The sequence below is a fragment of the Cyprinodon tularosa genome, unplaced genomic scaffold (assembly GCF_016077235.1).
Source record: "Cyprinodon tularosa strain WSP-4 unplaced genomic scaffold, ASM1607723v1 ctg265, whole genome shotgun sequence".
Classification (NCBI taxonomy): domain Eukaryota; kingdom Metazoa; phylum Chordata; class Actinopteri; order Cyprinodontiformes; family Cyprinodontidae; genus Cyprinodon; species Cyprinodon tularosa.
The window spans coordinates 532,539-546,822 of record NW_024038969.1 but is presented as its reverse complement, the minus strand read 5'-3'; the positions used below and the strand labels follow the sequence as shown (position 1 = coordinate 546,822).

General features: G+C 38.7%; 1 protein-coding gene across 5 annotated transcripts in view; it reads right to left on the bottom strand.

Annotated features, from left to right (window-relative positions):
* LOC119786100 (roundabout homolog 1-like) overlaps positions 1-14,284 on the bottom strand; it is a 132,964-nt gene that overhangs the window by 13,085 nt on the left and 105,595 nt on the right. For 2 of the 5 annotated variants that reach the window (XM_038289190.1, XM_038289195.1), the window contains 10 exons: positions 13,262-13,382; positions 10,139-10,277; positions 9,922-10,064; positions 7,460-7,468; positions 7,082-7,206; positions 6,807-6,978; positions 892-1,097; positions 721-802; positions 464-632; positions 212-378 (listed from right to left, as the gene is read on the bottom strand). In XM_038289190.1, coding sequence (XP_038145118.1) covers positions 212-378; positions 464-632; positions 721-802; positions 892-1,097; positions 6,807-6,978; positions 7,082-7,206; positions 7,460-7,468; positions 9,922-10,064; positions 10,139-10,277; positions 13,262-13,382 — 1,333 coding nt within the window. The remainder of the gene's footprint in view (positions 1-211; positions 379-463; positions 633-720; positions 803-891; positions 1,098-6,806; positions 6,979-7,081; positions 7,207-7,459; positions 7,469-9,921; positions 10,065-10,138; positions 10,278-13,261; positions 13,383-14,284) is intronic. The other 3 variants (XM_038289193.1, XM_038289192.1, XM_038289194.1) reach the window with 3 other exon arrangements.

Here is a 14,284-nt window from a genome sequence, read left to right as displayed (position 1 = left end):
AACACCTAAATATGGTTTGACCTTAACTGTATTTTATGTATGAATTATACATTAAGCTTCAAAAATGTTGCACTATGTTATGTTGGTAACGAATACAAACTGTAACAGAAAATTTTAAAAAATGTTTTTTTTTTTAAATAAAAAAAGTGAATTCCATTCAGGTTAAAAGTGTTTACTAGAAGTGAATGAAACAGGCGAAAGAAACACTTACCCTCAGTTCTGACTGAGTCAGAGATTGGACTAGGATCACTGAGTCCGTACGCATTCATTGCTCGCACCATAAAGAGATAAATGGCTCCGGGCTTCAGATTGGTCATAACGTAGGACTCTGTTTTCACATGTTCTGCTAAGGTCACCCATCTGTTTCCTAATGCATAACTATACACAGATAGGACAAAAAATATTGAATATCAAAACATTAAAATTACGCTGGATTGAAAAAGACAATTATTCAAAGATCTACCTGAATGCTTCGATTAGGTAGGATGTCGGCGGTAGACCAAGATTGGTGCTTGACTTCCATGACAATGTGACAGATGAATGGCTCATGTTAGAAACTACAGGCTTAGATGGGGCACCAGGAATCAGGCTGGAATCTTTGGTATGGCCAGACTGGACGACAATGCCAAATTCTGCCAAAGAAATTCCAAAACATTCACTAAAATATAAACTGTAAATAATCCTCAGTAGGAAAACAATCATTGCATATAAATAAAACACCTTCTACTTGCAGAAATGCGGTCCAGGAAGCTTCTCCACTTGGACTAGTAGCAACACATGTGTAGAATCCAGAATCCCCTAGCTGATCAGACAAGATTAAGGTACATCATTTAATAGCATGAATTTGGTGTACGCCAGCTGTTAAACATAGCTGTAGTCTCAGGCCCTTACTTTGGTATAGTGGATCTTCAGTGATCCTGTTTCTGTAAGGGATATCCGGGAGTCCAATGGAGAGACCAATGTGCCGTCCTTCTTCCAATGAACATTAGGAGGCGGAGTACCAACAGTTTGGCAATTCAGTACTACTGTGCTGTCAACAGGAACAGTCTGATTGACAGGACCCTGTCTGATGACAGGAGGGGGGTGGTCTGATCCACCTGAAGGAAAATAAGAATCAGAAAAGGAGGAAAAAATAGTATTATATTATATTCTGACTTCTGATTCTACACAGCAGTATCTCACTAGATGTCGTCTAGCTGTTTTCTTTACCTAGGTGAGTACTTAGCAACTACGAAAAAAAAAACAACTGTTGGCAAATTGTTTTGATCTAATTGAAGAGATTTTGCTTTTGGGACAGCAGTCAATTTACTTCTGACCAAACACTGGTTAAAAAAGTTTGTTGAGTGAGGCAACATCTAAAAGGAGCATAGTCATTCTTTTGAGTCATACAAATCCTGATCAGAGTTCACAAAACATCTTATATCTGCTTTCTGTTAATCCCTTCTATGAATCTCTAGTCATGTCAGATTCAGTTTGATTATTCTAAATATCAGACAAAAGAGGAAGTTTGCAGAAATATATATTTAAACTCTACTTTCCCACATCTTAACATTAACATTTTTTTCCTTTCTACTTTACTTCTCTTATTCTCTGTCAATTATTATAAACTTAAAGTTGTAAATTTAAAGTGTAAGCTATTAGAAATTGAGCTGATGCTCAAAAAGGGTCACAGTTATAAACAGAAACTTCTAAAAGTAAGAAAGATGAGACTAAGGTAAATAAAAATGAAATGGAAAGGAGGCAGAAAAAGATAAGATGTGAAAGATATTGAGAGGAAAATTGGTAAAGCGGGAGAACAATAGGCTTAGGTGGATGTGTAGGGTTTCGAGGAGAAAGAAATCAACTTTTCCCCTCCAGCGGAGGGCAACTAATCATTCATTGGGTAGAAGGTACTGCTAGAGTCGGCTCCAATCATGACAGCAAAGCCCAACTAATAACAGTTCCACTTAGATAACCGAGCTCCCCTTTCTCTCACACACATTTTAAAAAACCCTGTGGGTGGGGGCAGGAAAGGATTTAAGACAGCTGAAAAAAAATTTTGAAAAAAAATAAAACACCCCAATTCCCTCCAATAAGCTTTGAAAAGTGCCTGAGGAGATGTGAACCTGTTATTACCATACAAATGCTCCTCTCCAGTTGGAGATGAAAGGAATGTGGTAGGATGGAGGGAATTTAGACGAGACAAGAAAAGTCAGAGAGCAGATCTATGTGCACAGCTGGAAAGAACGACAAAAAATACTCCACTATGAACCTTTTTTAATGCAGCATACCTACCGTTGGTAAGCGGATGTGAAAGCGAGTCCCGCATTTAAAGATACAATGTGTAATTTTCTGCGACATCTAATGGTCAGACTGCATACAGCAGCAACATGAACCGTCCCTCTAACAATACGGACGTCATGGTACAAAATTATTTCCAGGAAGTCCACTTTATGTATTTTGTCAAGTGAGGTTGAGGTTTTATTAACATTAGATGACAGCATCAAATCCATAAATTTTTCAATACTGTTGTCCCATGTACATTGCCAAGTATAAAATTAGGAGATGAAAAATTATCATGAATTGACCACTGTTTGAGTGAAGGAGGCTGCAGAGACAAGCCTTTAAAAACCAAAATGGAAGAAAATACTGCGGATCAAGGATAAATCGGGGAATGCTCTTAACCTCTTTAATTCCACAGGTTTGTGAGTGGCTTTTAAAAAAGGTGTTTTAATTTAGCCCTTACAGGACTGTTCTGTGTTCTGCATCCTACCTCCCGTATAGACAAAGCCAAGATGATGCCTTCCCTCACTGCTGGTTCTCGCTCCGTACGCAGGCTCTGTACCTCAGCGGTTATCAGTCAATCTCCAGCTCTTAGGCCCTAGATGCTAGCCTTGGCCTGACATTGTCCCTTCCTGCTCTGTCACTTTGACAAGCTCCTTCAATGTCAAGCCATCCTCCTTACGGTAAGCCGCAGCCACTCCACCCTGCCTTTGGACCTATCTCCACCTGGTAGACTAATCTGATCATCCGCCGTTATGCTTTGATCCTCCGCAGTTATCCTCTAGTAAGCCTTCGCCAACTTTAGAATCTTCCAGGCCATCACACCTGGCAGTCCTCTCCTAGCTACCGTTGTGCTTCTTGGCTACCTTCCTAAGCTACAGTAGCAGCAGTAAGCTACCTCCTCTGCCGCTGTGGTTCCTTAGCCATAGAGGGCGGCATAGCAGGCCCAGCTAGTCCCGGTTATGTGGAGCTTGCGTTGCTTCCACAGGAGCTCAGAAACTTTGTTTCTTCTTATCTCTGTTTTCCAGGAGATTTGTCCCTCTGTTTTGGGCACTTTGACCAAAACAAACATAGGCCAAAAACAAAACAAAAAACAACTAAAAACCAAAACAACGGGCACTTCATCTTCATAAAGATCGAAGTCATCTACATAACTGGTAAGTTGCTGGTTGTGTTTAGTGTAAATCTAGTTTACATAGATAATTTTATTAAATGTTTTTTATTAGTCTGTGTATAACTGTATAAAGGCCTAACCTGCCGCAATCCAATTCGAGGGCAACAGCAATCTCTACAATCCCTAGTTTATCAGCTCTGTGGTTCCGTAACGCAAAAGATGTCTGCCTTCAAAAATGCACCGACTCCTATGTAAAAATAAAATGCAATTTCTAAGGCAAGTGAAACATAAAGATATTGACTTTCATTTCATAGTGATAATAGTAAAGTAAATCCCTTTATTGTCCCACAATGGGGACAGACATTGAGAATTAGCCTTAGCTAAAATGTTATAGTGTGTGACATGATGCATGAAACATACTTGTCCCTATCAAATAAACGAATAAAAAAAAAATAAAAAAATAAATTCACTCTCTGCATTCGACCCCTTGGGGCACAGTGGGCTGCCATTGTGTATGCCTGGGAAGCAGTGTGGGGTTACATTAAATGTTTTGCTCAGGAACCCAGAGTGGAGGCTGTGGGGGTTGAACTGGGCAATTGCAGCCTTCTCACAGCACAAGCACACTGCTCTAACCCACTAGGCCAACAGTCCCCAAATAACATACTGTACATATAGATAATATATTAAATCTGTCAGTGAATCCCTGGAATTATTACACACTGTACCTTTAATAACCCCACAAAGTAGATCCATTTACTGTCTGTTGAAACCTGAAGCAATTACCCCCCTTGATATAATGTATGTATATTTCCCCAAGTTACATGTATTCATGCTCACACAGGTGTGTAATTATTGGTTTGGGCCTGCAAGCATAGATAAATTGGTTTTTCAAAAGCAATTAACAGATTTTCAATCATGTAGGATTTGGATTAGAATCCCCTCCAAGCTTTATACAGAGTACCCTCAAAAGCCATCACATCACCAAATATGTGGCTATGTATTAAGGAGGGACATGTCTGATTTAGTTTCATCTGACCAAGTGACATTATTTCACAAGTCCTAATTTTTGGTCAACTGTACTGTAATATATAAGTTGTAAAAGGCATGAGGGACATATCACCTGAAGCCTTTGTTATTTTATTGTACAACCTCGTACTCTCGTACTCGTACTCGTCGTCTCCCGCTTTATCCGGAACCGGGTCGCGGGGGCAGCAGACTAAGTAGAGACTCCCAGACTTCCCTCTCCGCAGACACCTCCTCCAGCTCTGTTGGGGGAAGCCCTAGGCGCTCCCAGGCCAGCCGAGAGACATAGTCTCTCCAGCATGTCCTGGGCCGTCCCCTGGGCCTCCTCCCGGTGGGACATGCCTGGAACACCTCCCGAGGGAGGTGTCCAGGGGGCATCCGAAGAAGATGTCCGAGCCACCTCAACTGACTCCTCTCGATGTGGAGGAGAACCGGCTCTACACTGAGCCTCTCCCGAATGACCGAGCTCCTCACCCTATCTCTAAGGGAGAGCCCAGCCACCCTGCGGAGAAAGCTCATTTCAGCCGCTTGTATCCGGGATCTCGTTCTTTCGGTCATGATCCAAATTTCATGACCATAGGTGAGGGTAGGAACGTAGACCGACCGGTAAATTGAGAGCTTTGCCTTTTCGCTCAGCTCTCTCTTCACCAGGACAGACCGGTGCAGCGTCCGCATTATTGCAGCAGCCGCACCGATCCGTCTATCGATCTCCCGCTCCATTCTTCCCTCACTCGTGAACAGGACCCCAAGATACTTGAACTCCTCCACTTGAGGCAAGGACCTCAAGTACAACCTAATTTAGATTTAGACATTTTATTGATTTTATAAGCCAAATCCTATGATCTATCTTATATTTAGTTTCTTTGTATTTGTTGCTTTCTAGCAGTGTTTGGTTCTTCAGTTACTCTCTTTTCTCCCCACTGTGTTTGTTTCCTTTCTCCTTGGCTTCCTTCTAGGTGATTCCATCCACACCTGTTCCTTGTCAGCTCATTATCCCAGGCATTGTTCTGTCTCCTATATATACTCTCCCTGTGCAGTTCCTCAGGGCTGGTTCCTCGTCTTTTCCTGGCTCCCCACATGAGTTTTCCCCTGAAGGTTTCTGTTTTTTGGTTCCTTGTATATTTGTACTTTGGTTTTTGGATTTTTGCCTCAGTTAATTCATTAAATCTATAAAACTCACCTTTGCATTTGAGTCCTCAAAACCTCAACTCAACCATGAGAATAAGAAAAGATTTTCTGTCCCAAGCCCTTCTACTCTGAGTCGTTATTATTTATTAAAATTTGAAGCAGGTGCTATGAAAACAAAAAACAAACCAAAAAAGGTGTTTTAAAAAACAAGCTGTTCTAAGCAATTAGTGTTTTAAGCATTAGTAACTGTAACAAATAATTCTGATAGTTTACAACACAGTAAACTTCATTTTCTCTGTGAAGCCCTATTAATAATGCAGTAGAAAAATCAATTAGCTTATTTCTCTAAGCTATTTCTCATTGGTTATTATCTTCTTGTCATTATCCTGTTTACTCACACTTGTACACCTAACAAGCTGTGAAAAATGCAGGTTTTATACATGGTTGGTCATCAAGTTTAATAGCCGCATTTTACTACTTCCTCTGTTTAATTATACACAAGTTTCAAAGATGTTGTTTATTTCTTACATGGGAATTTCATAGTTATGACTTCATCTTGTTGACTTCATCTCGTGCTTGTGACAGTGTAATGACAATAAAGTTGGATTCTATTCTATCTTTGTCTGCTAATTAATAACATTTTTTTTATTGTTTAAGGCAGGTTAAAATACAGATACTGAGAAAAAAAAATCTGACTTCAAAATGAATTTTCATTTTCAACTAGTAACTCATCCGAAACAAATATTGTCTTGCTTTAACCATACACACAGTTCATAGGTCCGACTCTTGATTGAAAGCTGCTGTGGAAAAAAAAAATGTTTATAGATAACCAATGGTTTCTACATAGCTCTAGTTTTCTAGATGTTCTGTGCATCACCTTGTTTAGTTCTGGTCCTGAAAACACTGCTTCTAAAGACCCATGGAGTTTAGGTGTATGTTACTTGACATTCTTTCTTCTCTAAGACTATTTATTGCTTTGATGTTCAATTAAAATAATTCTAAAGCCAGGGGGGAACAAGATTATTTAGATTATACTCTGATACCTAAAGCCCAACTACCAAAAATGTGTACATTTTGTTTTCTATGCATATATTACTTTTTGCTGAAGTTATCAAGTTACGAACTTTAAGATTCTTAGAAGTGAGAAACGCTTCACAAAGCATTCTACAATGAGCTCCAGAATAACTTTGATATCTAAAGAATAAAAAAAGAGCTGTGAACCAAAGTCAGTAGACTGAATCAAAAGTTGTCTCATTTGGCCTCCTTCTCAATTACTCACCGTCTGTAACTTCTAGCAGAGCTTTAGTAATGACACTTCCAGCTATATTGAGAGCCTGGCAGATGTAGAAGCCGGCGTCGGAGCGTTGAACGTCTGTAATGGTTAAACTGCCCATCTGGGAGACAGACAGTCGGCTGAAGGGCTGCGGTGGCTGGTAGGAGAACAGAAGACTCTGGAGAAGAGATGAGAATCACAGTGCAAAGCGTGCTCATTATCTTTATTTACACCAAGAGCTGATTTAGTGGGATGACAGAGCATGGGGGGGTCGGTCTCACCTCACTGCCCTCCCTCTGCCAGAAAATAGCTGGCTGCGGGTTGCCAGTGGCTTCGCACTGGAAGGTGACCGTCCTGCCCACTGACACCACCTGGTTCCTGGGGCGTATGGCGAAGGCAGGGGGCACTATAAAAGAAAGGAGGCTCTAATTAACTGGCAGCCTAACACATGTTGATCATTCTGGGTTTAAAAAAAATCCCAGTATACATAAAAATTATTAATTATGAAATGTTTTTTTAAAATATATATATTTTTTAAAAGCCACAAATCTGCATTTCCCCCCACACATAACATACATTACATACTGTAATAGTGAATGGCAAAACAATGACAGGTTCATGAATTCCTGATGGTGGATGAAGGATGGAAGACAACTTACCGGTGTTGACTAAAAGAGAAAGAAGACACAAAGAGCAGTGGAATGAGTGATTATGTTGAAAAAATGAGCTTAGAACCTAAATAAATAAATACAGAAATATAATTTAATATTTCTAAAATTGTGTAGTTTCCTTCTTTTTGTCACAAATACAGTATATAAGATCCCCTGTCATTTGTAATCTCGTTACTTATTTTCAAAGTCAGATTAAAATAATTGATGAAAAGACAACAGTGATTGTACATCTATAATCTGTCAACATAATAAAAAGAAATTACACTCATCAGCAGCTTTATTGGGTTGCCTGTTCAATTGTTAACACACTGAATCTGTCACAGCAAGCAAGTGCCTTTAGGCACTCTAAAAGTGATGAATATGACTTGGTGAGGTTCAAAGTGAGCAAGCAATGGAAGGAAAGGGGATTTAAATGACTTTCAATGTGGCATGGTTGCTGGTGCCAGACAGGGTGCTTAGAGTAAACTGCTGATCTTACTGTACTGTAGTTTTAATACATATCTATCATTCAGGTTTACAAAGGATTGTCCTAAAACGTTTACATTGTTAATGGTTTTTTGCAACACAATGTTTTTTCGTGTGGTCATCAGAGATCATTGGAGAATAAGCACAATGGTTTTAGCAGATACAGAGGCAATGGAAGCTCAAACCAAAAGTAAAAACAAGATATGCAGAAAAAAGTATCTCAACAACCACAAATGGAGCCTCAAAGTACGCTGGCTGCAGCAACAGGAGACCACACAAGTATCCAATCATTTCAACCAAGAACATTAAAATGAGGCTACAGTTTACACATCCTCACCAAAATTTGAAAATGGCAAATTTGAAAAATGTTGCTTTATATGACGACTCTGTTGATTTCATCAATAGTTAAGGCCCCTCAGGATACAAGCTTAGGATTGTAAATGCCAGTCTAATTGATCATTGCTGCTGATTACATATATGAGTATGTACAGTATATCACAGTGGCGCAGGATGCAAGAGTTTCTCCTGCAACTGGAAAGTTGACAGTTTGAACCCCAGCTCTGATGTTTCACGGTTGTTTTTTGAGCAGAACACTTCACCCTACTGTGTACTGCAGCTTCACTCCTGTGGAAAGGCCATTACACCTATCATCATCAGTGTGCCTGAAATGGTGTAGTGTAAAGCAATTTGGGGTCCAAAGGGAACCTATCATCCAATTGCTACTTCTTACAAGACAAAGCTTTATATCAATCAGACATGATTTTCGTTTCACTGTGCGCTAATGGCCTCAACCGTGATCAGATATCTGTATCATTAAGAACCTTTAGAATCCAGGAAATTGGAATATGGACCAAAATCTATGAGAAATATTTTGACAGCTATGCTGAAAAGAATTAGGAAGGTTCTAAAGTTTAAAGGTAGATAATGACTAGTTGGTCTAATGAGGAGGTCAGTGTGAGTAAAATGTTACACATTTGTTGATCTACTTTACTGAGTTTATGTATATTTACATAAGTTGTTAGAAAAAAAACACTACTAACAAGTGCATTTATGGTTGAAAAACCCTTTTACTAATGCTGTATACAAAATGTAAAATGCTGGCTGTGGTCATATAATCTCCTAATATATAGATTTAATTAGGTCAATTAGTAAATTACTAATACTACTGGTAACATGGAGCTGTGAGAGTAAAAAAAAGTACAGGGATTAGAAGACATATTCACCCTCTCTACAGATAGCTTTCAAATTTAAAATGTCTTATTTTAGCCATGGATTGTTACTATATACAAGTTATTTCTGGCGTTTTTTTCCCATTTTATTATCAATAGATTTGCCTTGCTGTACCATATATTATCAAGACTCTACTGATATTTCACCAGGCTGCATGTCTTCACTTGAACCAAAAATTAAAATCAGTTTTTGTACCCCTTGATGCCTGCTTTTTAAAGGTTTGCAAAGAAAGAGGAAGAAAATGTAATTGGAACCATGCCACTTCCCAGCAAGGAACCTCTGCAACCTTATCTTTAATTAAGTCCTACTAGCCTCAGTATATTTCACCCACAGCGACACAGCAATGTGTTTAATTGAACAAGTCCACAAACTGTCTTACTTCTCATTTTACATATCTAAGGGTGTCACTGAGGAAGAACACCTTGAACAAAATTAATCTGTGTTCTTCAGGTCATGTTGGCTGAAATTCCCTGTAAACAAAATGTTGCAATTTACTTTTCATGTTAATAATGTTTGAGAATGTCTGCGTGTCAGTGTTAGATGACCTACAGCCAAGAAGTGAAAGAAGAAAAAAAAAAGCATCTACTTCTCTAAAAATCATCAAAAAATTAGCTAAAGGAAAAGTGGTGAAAATAAAGTCTGACTGGAAAGGGATTCTAATGAAAACTGCAGCACTTTTCCACATAGAAGAAACATCTTTGTATAAAAAAATCTTTCAGAAGGTGTAGGGTGTTTCATCTGACAAGTGTACTGACCGTGCACTGTGAGTGTTGCAGATGCTTCAGACTTCCCAACCATATTTTCTGCCATACAAGTATAGGAGCCCTCATCTGAAGAGGCAACTTGGCGAACAACCAGAGTGTGGTCCTCCAGGATTTCAAATCTGTTGGTATGAAGACTTAAGACATTTGACAAAAAGCTGAAACACCATGTTTGCATTGTAATTTACAGTAGAGTGCCTTTGTAAGTTACCTGCCCTTAGGGAGGTCAGAATCATCTTTCCTCCAGCGGACGGTGGGGACAGGGTCTCCTTGAACAATGCAGTGAAACTCCACACTCTCATCCGCCAACAGAACCACATTGCTGGGACGTTTAACGAAGGTTGGTCGCTCTAAGGGTAGAACAAAATGGAGATACAGCTATTGCTTTAATAACAACCTTGGCAGGATGTTTGTTTTGGGGTGAAGATGGTCAACAAATTATATACTAAACAAGAAAAAGGGCTCACCAAAAAGGGTGGAAATTCAGCCCACTGAGACAGAAATGCAATAGAAAAAAAACCTGTATAGAAACACTAAATGTCTGCTTTATTAGATCTGTTAGAATACCCATTTACACAATTAGCAAATCCGTCAGTAACATTAAAGTAATTCATACATCCATCCAGACATCTAGATGTGGTCCAGATAAAAGTTCTAACCAAGTGTTAAAATGTGGTGGAATGGGAACTTTCAACATGGCAAAAATGACTTCTCTGTTTAAATTCTCATTCACATCCAAGACTCCTCAAGAGAACAGTCGGAAGAAGATAAAAATGCAACTTGAGTTTGGAAATTGGAGCGTTACTGGAAGAATTATGAGTACAACTAATGTGTGCTCATTTAATTAGTGGATATTTTCATTTATACCTATTCTATGTGCAATTGTTATGATGAAAAAGGCTAAATATTTACTGTAATTTCAACTGTGTTATTGCAGTATTTCAATTGGTTTTGGTATGTTCTATATTCTTTATAAGTAATTAGTTGCAGTTCTAGGCCATTCCTTTTCTGTTCTGTCATTAGTCAAGTCTCCTGAGCTCCTTAGTCTTGCTCCCCACTCAGCCGCTATTATTCCATTCATTGTACTCACTTCGTTTTCATGTCACTAATCACACCTCCACAGTTCTTATGCTCCCTAATGTCTTGGCTTATTACTGGATTCTAATATTTCACCCTTGCCTTTGTCTGTTGTTAGTACCTTGTTTTTCATTGTCAAACCCCCTCCAACATCCACTGTGCATTTTGTATTGTCCCGTTTCTAACTGGGCCATCAAAAGAAAGTCGTGACAGTATTGTAAAAATTAACAATCTCTTTTTATTCGATCAAGTCTCTAAGGTGCTAAAGCAAGAAAATTAGGCAAAATTTAACAAAGGCTTACTACAATTGCACTGCAAAACATCGGAATAACAGGTCAAATTAGTTTAGACATCAAAACATCGGTGAACTAAATACAGTAGAAGCAAGGATTCATCCTGTCATTAATAAACTGTCCCCAGGGACGCTGCTTGTGAACATAGTGTGAAATATATTTTCTTGGCACACTTTGAGCCCCTCTTTGGCAGCTGAGCATTGTTAAGTATCACAGCCCACCTGGTTATTTTTGCTGACTATTTGAATCCCCTAATACCTACATTTCTATTCAGTACTTATCGCAGGATAACAAAACAGTTGTTGAAAAAGTTACTTAAGCAGGTTTTAGAGAAACACAAAATATTAATTGTCACTGATGGCATGCATAATCACTACATCATGTTCCAATTGGGCTCTTTGGTGGGGCTTCTACCATTCTCCTACATAAACCCACAGCAATGTCACAGCTTGTTCACAAATTTTCCTTGCTTATTACTTATTCAGTTACTCTACAGTCTTCTAGTTTTACCACTATATGTTGTAAATTGAACTTCCCTCATAAAGCTTTAGTTTAAACAAGCAACATTCCCCTGTAAGTATAAACAGGATGTACTATTCATCAGATGATCGCAAATCTTATAAATAGAATTTCAACTCTTCACAAAAAATGCAGCAGCATAGCAGACACTAAATGTCTAGTTTATTCATATTGGCTCATAAAGCTCTAGAATCAGGTATTTAAATGAGCAAAATTTAAATTCAAATTCATGAATTGGATCAGAATAAATAAATAAACTTGAAAATGAAACTATATGTGTTGTTGAAAGAAAAAAGTCTGTTAAATGAGATGAACTAATATTAAAGTTATTCTACAAAGCACTATATCCACAGGGAAGCTTGGTAAAAATGTTCAAGCCTTGTCGTTCTTTAGAGGTGAAAACCTCACCAAAATGTACTTTGCCTCAATCAAGCTGAGTTGGCTCTTCATTATTTAAAGACATGCTGCAGCCCCTTGGTTTGGATCGATACAGAGCAGAATCCACTGATAATGAGCTTAAAATACACTTATAGCTTTCAAGTACTTGAAGACCAAGGAACAAAGACTGCTGATTGTCAGACAATGACTATAACTAATTAATAGAATATGTTTTTCCTTCAATCTCTTATATTTTTACTTTATAGAAATATTAATAATAAAAAAACAGCAAATCATCAAGATTTCAACACTTGAGGGATCTATTCATTTTACATGCAGGCTTACACAAAACATCCTCCTTATATGCCATGAAAAGCTAAATGTAATCAAGCTCAATAAACTAATTGTAAGTAATAGAAAACAAACCTTTATTGTTAATCAGTGGGGAAATTCAAGTCACTTTTATTTTTTAAAAATAGCAAAGGAAAGGCCATTCAAAGGAACACCAGCCTATTCATATGTCTGTATATTTATGTATACAGTATATGTGCTTACATCAGGTATATGCTCTCATGCATCTGTTTGGCAAGACTACATTTACCATAGAGAGCACTGCAGTACTATACTCACTACAGTGTTACATCTGCAGCCCTAAACCAAGGTCATCTAACAATTTAGGGCTGATAAGAGCTCTTCTGAGAGGGAAAGTGTTAGTAAAATATGGGGTAGAGAGACTGAGAATGGCGGGTCTATTCAGGAATTAGAGCATGCAGAGGGTGTCAGAAGCAGAGCTCCATGGGGAGCTCTTAGTCTGATAGGTTGTAACATTGGATAAGCTGGAACCAGACGTTCAGCACTTGTCTTGTGGGTAGACCTCTCCAAAACTGCCAGACTGAGATGGCGAAGTGTCGTAATCAGCATAATTAATGGGTTATTACTATACCCCAGTGACAACAGTTTCATATAATGTGGCCTGGCAAATCAAACCATGGGAGCTGTGAGGGGAATCGGACTAAGTGAAGCAGTTAAAACACGCTATCATGGAATAACAAAGGGATAAATATTACCTAGCACTGTGAGTACTGCAATTTCACTCTCCCTCTCCCCCACCATGTTAGTGGCAACACAAATGTATTTTCCCACGTCGCTTTTCCTGGTGTTGGTGATCATAAGCTTGCCACTCCGGATCTACAAGAGAGAAGCAGAAAACAATGTTTGCACAGTTGTATTTGCGTATAATCTAAGCGTGCACCGTGTTTGTGGATGCAGCATGTTTATAATGCCGGTAATAATCAGGTCTGCAAATTAAATTTTATGCTAAAATCTGCGGCAGTTCAAATCCATGCCATCTCATTGTGATGCCATGTTTACTTTAATGTAAGATGGTACCTGCATACAGACTCATCTTCGCCCATCTTCCCTTTGAAAAATAACTTTTTAAGCATTGATAGCATGACAGCATGAAGAAAATCTGCACTGCCTTTCAAGCCCCACGGAAGGTCACCTATTATAAAATTACATAATTCATACCCAGCACTGCACAAGAACCCTGGGAACAAAGATGGGGCCTCTTTGTAGAGATGTTTCTTAGATGTTCTGTCAGCCTGCTTTGCCTTTCCCAAACTTTTTACCCTTTCTTTGTGCATATCAGTGCACACACACACACAATCCTTTTCCTTTCACACAAAAAGAGGCTGAAGATATGTGCACTCTGCCATGTGGTTTTCAGTTATTTTCAATACACTCCCACTGATGTCTTTATGGTGTTTTGAAATAAGAGCTGCTGCACTGATAGCCGGCATCTAGCCAGTGTTAGAGGTGATATGACAGGAGCATTGAGTATATACTGGAGATTGGAAACACGCTGATCTTAAGACCTCAAAACAAAGGTGTGATCCAGTTTTCCATCTAGTCTTCTAAAACCTTCTCAAAGAAGTCAGCTTTAATTCAACTTCATGTAAGGTTATGATGCTTTTAAGACTGACTCTTTTCCACCTGCATTCAGTTTTGGAATCAAACTATTTATATCTGCCTGCTAGAAATGCACACAGAATATAGCAGCTTTGCCATTGGTTTGCAAGACAGCAGGG